The sequence below is a fragment of the Balaenoptera ricei genome, chromosome 15 (assembly GCF_028023285.1).
Source record: "Balaenoptera ricei isolate mBalRic1 chromosome 15, mBalRic1.hap2, whole genome shotgun sequence".
NCBI lineage: Eukaryota > Metazoa > Chordata > Mammalia > Artiodactyla > Balaenopteridae > Balaenoptera > Balaenoptera ricei.
In genome coordinates, this window is record NC_082653.1 from 27,238,620 (window position 1) to 27,253,244 (window position 14,625).

The following is a 14,625-nucleotide window of genomic DNA, read 5'->3' on the forward strand; positions in this document are numbered from 1 at the left end:
CACTTCTCCCTAAGGCAGGATATGCCCCCAAGTGCCCTGGGACAAGTTCTCAGGCCTGTCCCAGAGCAATTAGATTACCATGAAGCAATGTTATATCTCAGGGAGTATGAAAAAAAAAAAATATTTTTTTAAAGCCTGCTGGTCTCCCCAAGTCCCTAAAATGTTGCTGCTAAAATTACTCACTGGAGAGCACAAGAAACACCGTAAGGACACATGGAAAGAGAGCTTCAGCACCAGGGGACACGGATGGGGACAACAGTGGCAGACAGACAGGTGCATTCGGACTCTGGGAGGCAGGCTCTTCTGCTGCCTGAGAGACCAACACTAGAAGTTAAGACACGTAACCTCAGTTCTGCCACCAACTTTTAAAAACGTTTCTGTGGGCAAGCCACATTCTTCTTTCAAAGCCTCCCTTTCTAAAAAATGAAGAGAGTGGAAGGGAATAAATACATCTTTGCCTCCTTTTATGCTTTGCTTCTCTAGAATCCAAAAGTTGAAGTGATGTCACTGGAAATTTCAGTAGGGAGAGAGCTGCAAAGAGCCGGCATCAAACTCAAAAACTGCATTTGCCAAAATAAACAATGATAACAGCATTGTGGGGTAGAATAACAGTGTTTAAGGAGATGACAGGTTCAAATCCTGGTTCTGCATACTAGACACCTCTCAGCATCTCTTTCCTCATCTGAAAAGTAGGGTTAAAAATAGAACATTATCTCTTAAGAGTTGTTATGAGAAATAAATAAGATAATCTGCACAAAACACTCAGTACAACGTAAGCATGCAATAGTTATTACTATTAACAACATGACTGCTTACTGTGTGTCAGACACTAAGGTCTTCATCAGGGCTCTCTCTAATCTATGCTGCCCCTAACAAAGCAAAATTCCAGGGGTGGAGCCCGGAAATCTGTTTATATAATAAAATCCCAGAGGATTCTGAGAACCAGTTGGATTTGGCAATCACTTCCCTACAGCATACCATAACCATTCAGCAGCACCTAACATACTTACCTAGTGTTTTGCTCATCTGTTTATCCAGAATTCTCAACAAGGCCTTACCTGGTACAATGCTACTCTAAGTTCTCACTTAACTCCTAATGAACTCTAGTCACCCTTCCCCACTTACCACTTCACCCCAACATTTCCAAAGTACAACAAACTGCCAAACCAATTTCCTAAATCAGTGTTTCTAAAAATGGAGTTCAGGTAATACTGGTGATATGGAAAAGGATGTTAGGTAGGACGTAGACCATGTTTTTTTAAAAAATAATCACGAATTTTCCTAAGAACCTTTCAGTTTAAAAGGTACCTTCTATTTTAACACAAGAGCATGGACCCTGGAACCATATTCAGATCCCAGCTCTCCCACTGGCTAGTTTGTGATCTTGGGCAAGTTATCTAACCTCTACAAAACAGACTGATAATAGTATCTACAGTGTTTACTTCATAGGGTTGTTATGAGAATTAAGTAAGTTATCATATAAAGAGCTTAGAATAAAACTTAGCACATAAGCTTTATAGAAGTATTAGCTATTATTGTTGTTATTCATGGCAAAAAGTACTGATTTTCCATTTACATAATGATTTAAATGTTCCCCTTAAAATTACTTTTAAAATGAGTTGATGATTTTAAGAATATATAAAGTCAATTAAAGTCAATATTGGTATATGAGATACAAAGAATACAGTAAAAATCGAGAGGGTGATAGGTAAATTAAATAAAAAACAAAAAACTTATAGCAGGGAGAAAAGCCAGGAGCTTGGAGAAAAAGATGTTATTAAAAGCAAGGTGCCAAATGCACGTTACAGAAGCCTCATGGAAGTCATTTCTCTTTTCTGGGTCTTGGGTTTCTGATGTGTAAAATGAAAACATTGAGCCCTTCTGGGTCTAGGATTCTGAGGTCTGCATACAAACTACAGTTCCCTTGTTGTATTCAGAACAATTTCCTCACCAGGTAATGACAAAGAAGGCACAGCTCTTGGAGACTAATCACTTGAGTGGGCAGAGGTTTCTTAAAAGTTTGTGTAACAGAGTCTGGCCTATCATACGTATGCATCACAGCAAAAAAGAAAAAAGAAAGAAAAAGAGAAAAAGAAAAAAGAAAAGCATTGTGAATAGAAAAGAGGTCTCATGTGCAGAAAGTTCTCAAATTGAAAGAAGATATCGGGGAGGGAAGAGAGGAAGAACCATTCGTAAGCATCATCATGCTTTTTTTAAAGCCTGGAAAATATAACTTCAGATTGCTTCTGAATTAGTGCTAAGAAAATAAACAAAACTAAATATCCAGTCAAAGGTAATACAGTTGTCCCTCAGTATCCTGAGGGAATTGATTCCAGGACCCCCAAAGATACCAAAATTCAAAGATGCTCAAGTCCTTTACATTGGTGTAGTATGTACATATAACCTATGCACATCCTCCTGTATACTTTAAGTCATCTCTAGATTACTTATAATACCTAATACAAAGTAAATGCTATGTAAATAGCTGCCTGAGAGCAGCAAATTCAAGTTTTGCTTTTTGGAACTTTCTAGTTTTTTTCCTGAATATTTTCAATCCATGGTTAGTTAAATCTGCAGATACATAACCTATGGGTAAGGAGGGCCAACTGTATATTGGTGCAAAGTTTCACTTAAAACTATGGGGACCCTAAAGGATAAGCAAAAAGAAAGAGGATGGGAAAACAGTTCTTAGTACCTGGACATAAGGCAATCCAAACTGGGAGAAGGATGTTTCCCCATCTGCCTGGAAATATACCTGAAAACCATCTTTGCACTTATGCAGGTGCTGAACTCCATTACTTCTTCTCTGACTGTGGCATCTCTTCTTGATTGTATATTTTCTCTAAAATCATGACTGTGAGCCCATCATCAAACTACAACCCACTTCTCTAATCTAGGTTCCAGGTGCTTCTCTTGATATACTTCTTTTCTCCAGCTTAAATGACCCATTTACAGTTCCCAGTAGCCGCCCCATGCTTTCCACCTTTGGACTTTTTTTATGTTACTCCCACTGCCTGGAATGCTCGGCCAGTCCATTTCATCTGCATTTCTACAAGTCCAAATTCCACCATAGAGTGAAGAGGCAATATAATGAAGTGTTAAGGTCACAAACTCTGGAGCCACAGTGCCTGAATTCTTATACTTATTCCACTACTTACCAGCTGAGTACTCTAGGAATGCTATTTAACCTCTCTGTGCCTCAAGTGCCTCATCTGAAACTGGTGAGAATTAGAGTAGACAACCTGAAGGGGTTCTGATCAAAATGAATGGGTTAATATACAAAAAGGGCTTGAAGCAGTGTCTGGCACATAGTGAAAGTGTCAGCTAGCATGACAGTAACGACAGGAAGATGACGATGATGAGGACGACTACTATACATTGCCAAGGCTCAGATCAAATGCTCCCTCCTCCACAAAGCATTCCCTGAACCTTCTATCTGGAAGAAATCATTATCTCCTTTGAATACTTATAGCACTTTTAACTGTCACCTCTCTAGGAGCACTTCTGTCACTCTTTATATTATTTATACCTATACTGTATCCCTTACTGGACTTTAAGTTTCCTGAGAGCAAAATCCACCTCTGACATGTCTCTTTATCACCCACAGCTCCTAATATGATGCCCTGATCACGTATCTACTCAAACATTTGTGAATGGGTGGATCTGTGGTCATGAGCAGGGCACTTCTGCCAGCTCGCAGAGCCTCCCCACTCTTACCACAACATCTTCCAAGATCTTAGTAGGGCAGGGCCTAGAATGAAATTCAAAGTGTTCATCCTCCAATTTCTTCTTTGACTCTCGCTCCTGGATCCTCTTCTCAATTTCCAAATCAAAGCCAATAGGCTGAGTGGATGGCTTCACAGGCGGTTTCTTAGGCAAGATGGGCCCACCTTCAAGAATTCTGGGATCAAGTTCCTGTGCTTTGAATTTGTATCTGTAAGGTGAGAGTTTAAGTGACAACCACAAAAAATATTTTTTTAATAAAATGAAAACTACATAAACAACAAAGTAGGCCAAAACCAGAAAAATAATACTCATTAAAATTACCCATCATGCACAGCAAAATTTCAACTCTCTTCATAGCCATTATCTCTACCTCTAGAGCAAAGAATAAATGAGACAGTCTAATATTCCCATCACTTTAAAGATTGGGGTCTCTCTGCAAGAGGAAACTCCCCCTTTTAAAAAGAAGTAAAAGAAGGGGACTTCCCTGGTGGTCCAGTGGTTAAGACTCCGAGCTCCCAATGCAGGGGGTCCAGGTTTGATCCCTGATCAGGGAACTAGATCCCGCATGCCACAACTAAAAGAGCCCTCATGCTGCAACTAAGACGTGGTGCAGCCAAATAAATAAATAACTTTTTTTAGAAAAAGGAAGTACAAGAAGGAAGAAAGACGAATACAGACAGGAGACAAACTCTAGCTCTAATCACATTAAGTTCCAGTTCCCTCCACTGATAACAGCTGTAACAATCCCTTGGGTAGCCATAAAAGGGTGAGATCTACCTAAACTAACCTCAGAGGACACTCCTTATTGGAGTTCTCCCACTGCAACCTCCACAATAGTGTTTTACCAGTTTACACTCCAGGACAGCTCCATATTCCCACTTTCAATCCTTTCATCACAGTGCCAAGGCAGAGCCTGTAGCTCAAATGCCATAATTCCCAAAGCAAGAAAAATAGTTAACTGTCCCCCTTACAGAACTGAAAAGAAAGTAGGCACGTTCTTGGAACTCCTCCTCAAACACTGGCAGTGAAACTTACTGCTGCAGTTTCTCGAGCTCCTCAGCCTCCTGCTCCGCTGCACTTTTGCAGGTCACAGGTCTTGCACGCTGTTTGGTTTGCAGCACAGGAGTCTGTGGGTCTCTGCATATCTTGGCCACAGATTTGGAGGGTAACAGAGCTGTAAACCGAGATCACAGACATTCACTTAGCTCTCCAAGACCCCGTTTACCTGTAGGTGCTGACTCAGCTAGGCAGCCCAGAGATGCCAAACCACAGAGTGGCTGGCCCTCTACACTCAGCTCAGCTCATGTCAGTCAATCTGATAAACATTCAGTCCCTTCTCCCCTATCACTCTTTACTGAAGAGTATGATGAAGGTAGCCCTTGGGTAAACTCTGCTATCATCTTCTGAATCTGAAATCCATTTACGTCTGATGGATTCCTTTTCACTGCACAGGCCTGTACTGACTTTCTAGTGACAGTGCCAACTATTTTGCTTGTTATTGACAAATAAGATTTTCACTTATTCCAGCTTTAAAATAAGGCCTTTCTAAAGACCAAGTAATAACTCCCGATATTATGAATTCCCTAAAAGTGTCTACATCAAAACATCAAGACCACCTCTCACAGAAAGTCAAATGGAAAAAGTAAGAAAAAACTACGTCAAAGCATCAGTATTAAGATCATCACCACCACTCATAGAAAATATTGATTTATCTGGCCAGGAGCAACCTTGTCAATTTTCATAATTACATAGAATGAATCCTCTAATTTAGACCTTATTACCTAACAGTGGGAGATGGAAACCAAATCTACTTATTTTAGAAATAAGCCAGCCTTCAAGTATACATATAACTATTTTTGAGCTATAACAGTACAAAGTTTTAAATAAAAATTGCAGAAAATAATTTTTCTATTTGCCAGGACCAAGATTCTAAGAGAAATGTATATAAGACTCTAACAGTCATGTATTATTTGGAAAGTCATGGTTAATATTTACATTTCCATTAGAATAAAGAAGACATTTCATTATTTTCATAATATAAAATCTGACAAATGGTTACTAGAACATAATAACAATATTAGGAAATGCTGTCCTTAAAGGAATTCATCTGGCTACCTAACATAGCACTAAACAGTGCCTATGCAAAGGCAGAAAAAATTTAGAAACCTTCAAAGTCAAAACAAAAGGATTCTGCTTTATCCAGAATACTACCCTACACTCTTGACAACTATTGTATACCACACCTCCACTCCTCAAACTTCTTTACCTTCTTTTCGTAGGAATTATTTTCATAAAGATAGATGCTACTAGATTAGATTACTCTTATCTGTTCACCACCAAATCTACAAACTCACCAGCACAATATACAATGGAGAAAAGACAGCCTCTTCATGGTACTGGCACAAAAACAGAAATATAGATCAAACTCAGCAGCATCTGCACCCATTGCTCTCTTCCACCCTCCTTTCAAAGAACAATCACTCCACTTGTGCTAAGTATCCCTCTCCTACCTGCCTGCACAGGGACTTAATCATCGGTTATCTCTTTTCTCTCCTCTATCTTCATCTTCTTTCCCTGCTAAGGACTTCTCAGCATATAGACCTAGACCTGCTCTCCCTATCTCGCACCTCCCTTGATTCTTGCATCTCCCTCCACATGCACAGCACTTACCATAATTTGTAATGATCTATTTGTTTATCTGTCTCACTGAATTAGAAACTTGATGTTGAGTAGCACCAAGTCTGTCTTGCTCACCTCTATACTCCCTACACCACACAGAGTGTCTGCTTTGTAGTGGTAAAACATTTATTGAATTGCTGAACAAAAAGCACACAACCTTAAGTGAATGGAATGCTTTCATTTTCTGTAGGTGAGTAAATGTACACTGACACATGGTAAAGATAGCCTTGATGTGTAATGACATCTCAGGTTAACTTAATTCCCCTTGGCCAATTATTGATCAGGAGGATCAAGGTGGTTGATGGGTATAAGTGGACAGATAGCTGGGTGGTTTGAGAAATGCTCAACTATGTATACATTTGTTGTCTGCGTATAGGAACATGTCATGCTTTAGTTCAAAAGTGAGGATTTCAACTAAAGGCAAATTTGCGCCTAAGATGTAAGGAAAGGGAATTCTAGGGGAGGCTCCAGCCAGGTATGATACTGGAAAGAAACTTACTAATATCATCCTTCTTGCTCCTCAAGTGATATCTGTTAGGGGTTCGTTTATGGAAGGCTTCAACCTGCTGTGCAAGGGGCACATACGTAGAAGCCGTCTCACCAAATGTTCTTTTCTTTCCCTGGGACAGGTTGAAAGGCATAACAATGGTGCATCCCTTAGTCACTCGGGCCTGAAAAGAAAGAAGTTGTTCCCCAAATGAAGTGTTATGGAAGAGCTCAGATCTACCACAAGCCATAAACTCAGTACAAAGGATCAAAAGAAAAAGGGCCTGTGTAAAGCCAAGATGATTATTCTTCTTAAGTTGTCAGTCCTTGAGCAAGGGTTATAAACAGTCTATTCCCATCTTTTAAAAAGGGGGAGAGGGGAATTCCCTGGCGGTCCAGTGGTTAGGACTCTGTGCTTCCACTGCAGGAGGCGCGGGTTCAATCCCTGGTTGGGGAACTAAGATCCCACAAGCCACACAGCGTGGCCAAAAAAATTTAAAAATAAAAATAAAAATAAAATAAAAAGGGGGAGAAAGCATCTAGCCCTTAACAAATTATCTGTTCTGTAAGAGTACATAAGGTGATTTTTCCCAAGCATGTTAATGTTTTGAAGCAATCAAGAGCAAGTTTTCTTAGAAGCAAAAAAAGCTGCAAAGGTATCCCATCCCCAGTCCCATTTAAAAATTTTTAATTGGGCTTCTGGATCTGAATCAGGTCAGGCAGCTGCCTGAATCAAATTCTCTCCACACATCCTACCAAAAACTGACTGATGAAGAAGCCTACACTTTGGGTCATTAATTTTGATAAAATTGGTCTCTGATTGGAAACAAAATTCTTCAAGGACTTACGTCCCAAAGGAAGAAGCACAACCCCAGGATTTAAGACTGCAAAGCACTGACTTCAACAAGTGATGATGGTGACTGCAAATGCAAGGAGAAATTCTTAGTGCTAGCATTTTTATTTAGGATTGTTACTGTTTTTGTTAGTGCTCTGGTAACAAAACTGGATTTGAGTGGTCTGCCCCAATCCCATTTTCCCCATAAACCCTGTTATATTTTGCACACAACTTTGCAGACATAAGATTTTTTCAAAAATTTTGTAATAGCACAAGCTGTAACAAGCCTGTACCTATGATTTGCCACACATAATTCTATGTGTTTTGTGTACATTCTCAATTCAGTTTTCACAGCAACTTGATAAGATGCTTCCCAGAGACATAGAGTGATTTATCCAAGATTACACAGCTAACGGGGGCAAAGTGAGGATTTAGATCTATCTTAACTCAAAAACATATGCTTCTCTCAATTATATTATTGTAAGTAGTGACCACAAATACTACACCAGAATCCTCACTGAATTATTGACAAGAATATTAATTTAGTCTATCAACTTACAGGAGATGGAGGATGCTTTCGCAGTTCAGATGTAAAGTTTACTTCCTTATACTCCTCCTGGTTCTTAGGATGTTGTTTGATTCGCTCATCTGTGAGGAAGTGGAAGTCAACTGATTTGGTTACCTGGCTCACTGATTTCTTCACAGGGAGCCCTGAGTGAGGAGCAGAGTAAAACACACAGATAATACTAAGAATAGAGAACATAAAATAAGTCTCCTTTTATCCAGTCCTTTTGGTATTTCTATTACCATGGATCTAACTTTGTTCACTCTCTACATACAAGCCAACACTTGAAACAGTCCTCAGGGACACCAATATATGTGCCTTATTCATTTAGTACTACTGGGTTTGAGGCCTTTCGGTCAGAGGCAAACTGTAATAAGGTAGCACAGGAGAGAAGAATCCCACCTCCCAGTTGTGGTCATAGCTCTGGAGACAGAGAAACTGGAATACTTTTGATAGGAAAAGCTATGAATTGACTTTAAAAGCACACTTAACTAAGCATCTCTAAGAGAGATACCCTATAAACTCCAGAGAGGCTTTTCAACCCAGTAAGCAGAGCTTCACAGCTTTGACTCCACCAATAATAATTATGCCAAAGCAAAGCAGAACTCTGATCCCTTCAGCTCTCTCAGTCATACTTTCCTCCACAACTACAACTGGATTCACTCAGCTGTCTTTTCCTCTGACTAGGATAAAATGGGAAGACAATAACAAAAAACTGGTCTGCCCAACTGCTCTATCTTCTGTCTCAATCCTAGTTCCTTCTTATTCTAATACAAAGAAGAAGAATTAGGAGAAAAAAGGAGGGAGGAATTAACTCCACTTAGAGAAATGAGGTAAGGACTCATGGAAAAAGGCCTCAAAAGATGGGTGTGACTTCTTCAGTTAGAGATGGAGAGGAACAGCATGCTCTAAGAAAGGACCAACATATGTAAAATGTTCTAGGGAATGATCACTGGGATATGAATGGTACCCATGTCCAGGTTTCTAAATAAACACATCTTTTTATGCTGACTACTGACCAAGAAAGACTTTTGTGCTTTAGAGACTTTGAAAACCCTACCAAGATTATGAGAAGCACCCCCTCATAAATCAGACTCAATCAGAACCAAGCTGACCTGCTCCTGCAAGAGCAAATTTCTTGAATTCTTCATTCTTTTTCCGCATCTCTACCACCTCTTGCTGCATTTTCATTCTCTTCTCCAACTCCTGCTCCTCAGTACTTTTTAGAATCTTCTGCCTAAAAGGCAAATCAGTAAAGGAGATGACAGAGGAGAGGAGAGGAGAGGAGAAAGTGACTCAGTGGTTAAAAAAATCTAAAGGCATTATATAGATTAGATTTTTAACCTGTGATAAAATAACCATCAAAACCAAAAAGTATTACCTAATAAATTGATATTAACTTAGATAACACTATGAAAAAAAGATACAAAATTTATTCTAAAATATTGAAAAAGTTTGTGAAAAAACAGCTAAAATAGACTATAGAAGATATTACAAAATATCCACAAATTTGACTATATAATGATTAACTTTTATGCCACAAGAAAAACTAAAACTAAAATACCAGTAGTAATATTTTCAACAAACATGGCAAGAGGTTAATATACATAAAATATATACTGTGATAGAGAGAACAGACTTAGGAGTAAAGCCAACCAGAATTCAAATCCCAACGCTGTTGTTTCATTTTCTGCCTATGTGATCTTGAGAAAACTATTTAACCTCTGTGAGCCTCAGTTTTCTCCAATATAAAATGGGTAATATGAATACTTGTTCTCACAGAATACTTGTGACTATTAAATCAGATAATGTTTCTGAAATACTGGACACATAGCAAAAGTTCAATTTAAAGTAGCCATTCTTAAAAAAATAATAACAATAAAATAAAGTAGCCATTCTTAGTAATGAGAACATCACTAAGACCACTTATAGATAAATAGAAAAGGAAACAGATGATTCACCCAAGAGGAACTTTGGAAAAGATGCTTACAATAATAGTTATACAATCTTGTCAGCAAACACATAAAAATTAAAATAATTTGATGCCATCAATATATCAGTTAAATCTGAAACAATTTTTAAAGTAAAAAAAATTCAATGCAGATGAGACTACAAGGAAATAAAAATATTCATTCAAAGTTGATGGCACTGTAAATTCACACATTCATTTTGGAAATAAAATTAGCAATAAATATCAATAGCCAGAAAACTGACCATAATCTTAGATCAAGGAATTTCTCTTTCCTTTTCCTGAGGAGACTACTCAAAGAAAAGGATCTGCCTGTAAAGATGTTCATTGATTCCTTATAATAGTGAAAAATCGGAAACAGCATTTTCAACAGGAAGTAGTTAAATATAATTTGATAGAATGCTACCAATCTATCAAAAAAAGGGTAAATGTGAAGATTTTGTAGCAGTACAGAAAATAAAACAGTCTCATAGCGAGTGAATAAAGCAGAACCCAAAGATTGCTGATACACTGATTGTAAAAATATGTATTTTACTTGAGTAAAGTCCAGAAGGGAGCTTGGCAAAATAAAAACTGTTCAATTTCAGTAGTAAGAACCTTCACTAACTTTTTCCTTCTATGTTTCTTTTACGTTTGTTTTAATAGTTAATTTTTTTCAATCTGTAAGACTCAAGCACCCACAAGGACATAAAACAATTTACCTTACCATGGTTACGGCTTTCGGAGTTTCCCAAGCTCCATGTGCATCAAACAGACTGTGTAGATGTACCCATTTGTAATTTTACTCTACTGACTCTAAAGCTGAAATTCAGGATAGAATCATACCTTACAGGTGGGATACAAGGCACAGTATGTCTGCCCTTGGCTTTCTCTGGGGAAGACTCATTCTTTTCAGAAGTATCTTGATGAGCACTGCCTTCTTCCTCTTCCTCTGGCTTCTTTTTATTGTGAGAACTTGAGTTGAAAAGGACAAAAAATATTCTCTCAATTCCCTACAGCATATCCAGCTCTACCCTCCTCCCCAGATCTACCACACATGGCTTAAATTTTCTCATTCTTCAGGACAACAACCATGTTTCAACAGCAAGATTCTTCCAATAGTATCATCAGATCATATATACCAATGGCTACAATGGGTAAACTTTAAGAATGCCAAAAGAAGTCAGGATAAGAGTTGTCTGGTGATGGTTCAAGAGGGTAGGAAGAGATTCCAACTGCTCATCATCAAATGAACAAATGCCAGACAGTTAGTTGTCTTCTCAATATTTATTCCACTTTCTTTCTTATTAACAGAACCCCGATTTTGTTTGGGGCAGCAATGTATGAAGGCAAAAGTATTGTACTTGCTTCAACGGTCTCTACTGCAACTAGAGGGGATCTAATTTACAGTTCAGTCAACTGAGGTATAACATAAGCGTTTCTGGAAAATATTTCACTTTCCTGATATGGGTGCTGCCCCTCTTTCTTTGCCAGACCCTTCTTCTTCTCCTCTCAAACATGGATATGATACCTAGAGATATAGCAGCTATCTTCAGATAATGAGGCAACAAGCACAAAGAAGAAGCTAAGAAACACAGAGCAGCCATCTTGAGCAACAAGTATGAAAAAAAAAACTAAGACTCAAAGAGATGTCATTGAACCAAAGCTAGCAGCAAACTACTTTCAGACTTCTGTGAAGCAAATAAATCACTATTCTTTAAACCTCTCTAGTTAAATAGGCTATTACCTTCAGCAAAATACATTCCTAACTGATAAAAATAAGAACAAGCACCATGTATTCTGCTTGCTATTACCATAGGAGCAAACAGGGTAAAATCTATGTCAACAGACAGAAGCTGTGGCTACTTACACTTTCATTTTTTTGGAGGGTGGAATTTCACTGACGATTACAGGAGTAGCACATCTCTTGGCTTTCATTTGTACATGATGTTTTTCTTTCTGTTCCAAATTCTTCTGAGCAGAGAGCCTAAGAGATCTTCTATGGTAGAAGAATCGACAAAACTTATTTGTAATGAATACATCTACTATATATGCAAATACTCCTCAGAAATGTGAAAATATGTCAAACTACAAAGGGCTATAAAAAGTATTATTTCTGCTCTAAAAAAAAAAAGTGGTATTATTTCTGCTCTAAAAATCTAATACTTTCTTGTTTTGTTGATAGTTTTTGAAAATTCACCATAAAATGTTGATACTTAAGTGCATTGGTGTTTGTAAATTAGACCTCAATAGAGCTGATTTAATTTTGTAAAAAGGCACTGGCAATCACCTAGTACAACTCCTTCCTTTTGGAAGTATGAGTAAAAGTAAAAAAAGATGAGGTAACTTGACCCTGTTACACAGCTAGCTGCTGTCAGACTTAAAATTAGAAATCAGATCTCCTGGAAATTTACTACCAAGTGTTTATTTTCTCCTCTTTCTTTTAGCCATGGTCCCCTATTTTTGTTAAAATATATAACACATAATAAAAAGTACACAAAACAAAAATTAAGTTAAATGATTACAAAGTGAAGACTCATGAAATCACCACATAGACTAAGAAACAAAACAATGGCAGCAGATGCTATCTTGACTTTTACAGTAATGATTACTTTTTCTTTATCATTTTACCATACAAACATGCATTCCATAAACATGGTCTGTTAGTTTGGAAAGGAAACAAAAAACGTTATGTAATAATCAGACTACTGGGCTTCCCTGGTGGCGCAGTGGTTAAGAATCCGTCTGCCAATGCAGTGGACAAGGGTTCAAGCCCTGGTCCGGGAAGTTCCCACATGCTGCGGAGCAATGAAGCCCGTGTGCCACAACTACTGAGCCTGCGCTCTAGAGCCCAAAAGCCACAACTACTGAGTCCTTCTGCCCTAACTACTGAAGCCCGCACGCCTAGAGCCCGTGCTCCGCAACAAGAGAAGCCACCGCAATGAGAAGCCCACGCACCGCAACAAAGAGTAGCCCCCGCTCACTGCAACTGGAGAAAGCACGCACGCAGCAAGGAAGACCCAACGCAGCCAAAAATAAATAAATAAAAATAAATAAATAAATTTTTTTAAAAAATCAGACTACTGCAAGCATTTTTTCTGTCTTGGTTTATTTTACTCAACATTATGTTTGTGAGATTTAACCACATTAACTCACGTAGTTCTAATTCACTGATTTTCAATGCTGTGTAACATTCATTGTAGGAACATACCATTATTTATCCAGCCTACTGTTGATTCTCACATAATGTCTCTTGATGTACACATTGTTGTTGGGTATGTTAAGTTGTAAGATTGCTAGGTCATTGATAGACATTGGTTTATCAACTAAAGTTATTTTCCAAGGTGCTTGTACCAATTTATGCTTACACTGCCTAATTTACAAAAGTCTACACTGCTCTACGTTCTCCAAAACACTCAGTATTGTCAGATGACTTAATTTTAATCATATAAATTGGTACAGAGTAGAAACTCATTGTGGTTTTAATTTGCTTTTCCCAGTGAGACTGAGCACCTTTCCACATGTTTACTGGCCATTTGGCCATCCTCTTTCATAAAGTGCTAGTTAAGTCTCTTGGTTGTTTTCTACTGCATTGTCAACCCTTTTCTAATTGATTAGTAGGAATTCTTTATATTCTGTAAATATGAGGGCCTTTGTAGGTTTTTAGTGTTACAAATATCTCCTCCCAATCTGGGGGTTGGCGTTTCACTCTCCTTATGGTTATCATTTGATTAGACAAATATGCTCAAATACAACAACCTCCTTCCCTAAAAGCATGTCAGTGTTTTTCTGTGTGGATTCTATTTAAGAAATCTTTCCTTATTCCAAGGTCATGAAGATATTCTCCTATATTTCCTTACATGAGCTTTAGCTTTCACATTTAGATCTACAATCCACCTTGTACTGACTGTTTTCTATGGAGTGAGGTAGGGGCTCAGTCTCATTTTGTTTTATGTGGCTATCCATTGTCCAATCATTGTTTATTGAAGGGGGAAAAATAAAAACACCCTCTCCCCAAAGGTCTGCAGTACCACATTTGTCATATAGTGTGTCCATATATGAGAGAGTAAGCTTTTATTTGATTCCATTGGTCTCATTTATCCTTGGGTAATACCACAAAGTCTTAATTACTGTAGCTTTATAATATTGCTATCTACTAGACACTTCAAAAGTATTTTGACTATTCTTGGACCTTTGCATTTCTGTATAAATTTTAGCATCAATTTATCAATGTCCAAAATGAAAACCTTTGGGATTTTTGTAGAGATTGCATTGAATCTATATATCAGATAAGGAGATTTGACATATTTACATTATTGAGTCTCTCAAACCATGAACATGGTTATGTCCTGCCATTTATTTAGATCTTGTTTAATTTCTCTCAAG

General features: G+C 38.0%; 1 protein-coding gene across 3 annotated transcripts in view; it reads right to left on the reverse strand.

The window, feature by feature from the left end:
* TPX2 (TPX2 microtubule nucleation factor) overlaps positions 1–14,625 on the reverse strand; it is a 60,084-nt gene that overhangs the window by 16,586 nt on the left and 28,873 nt on the right. For all 3 annotated transcript variants that reach the window (XM_059897601.1, XM_059897599.1, XM_059897600.1), the window contains exons 6-12: positions 12,110–12,238; positions 11,086–11,214; positions 9,407–9,528; positions 8,286–8,437; positions 6,905–7,076; positions 4,762–4,900; positions 3,718–3,934 (exon numbers count right to left, since the gene is read on the reverse strand). In XM_059897601.1, coding sequence (XP_059753584.1) covers positions 3,718–3,934; positions 4,762–4,900; positions 6,905–7,076; positions 8,286–8,437; positions 9,407–9,528; positions 11,086–11,214; positions 12,110–12,238 — 1,060 coding nt within the window. The remainder of the gene's footprint in view (positions 1–3,717; positions 3,935–4,761; positions 4,901–6,904; positions 7,077–8,285; positions 8,438–9,406; positions 9,529–11,085; positions 11,215–12,109; positions 12,239–14,625) is intronic.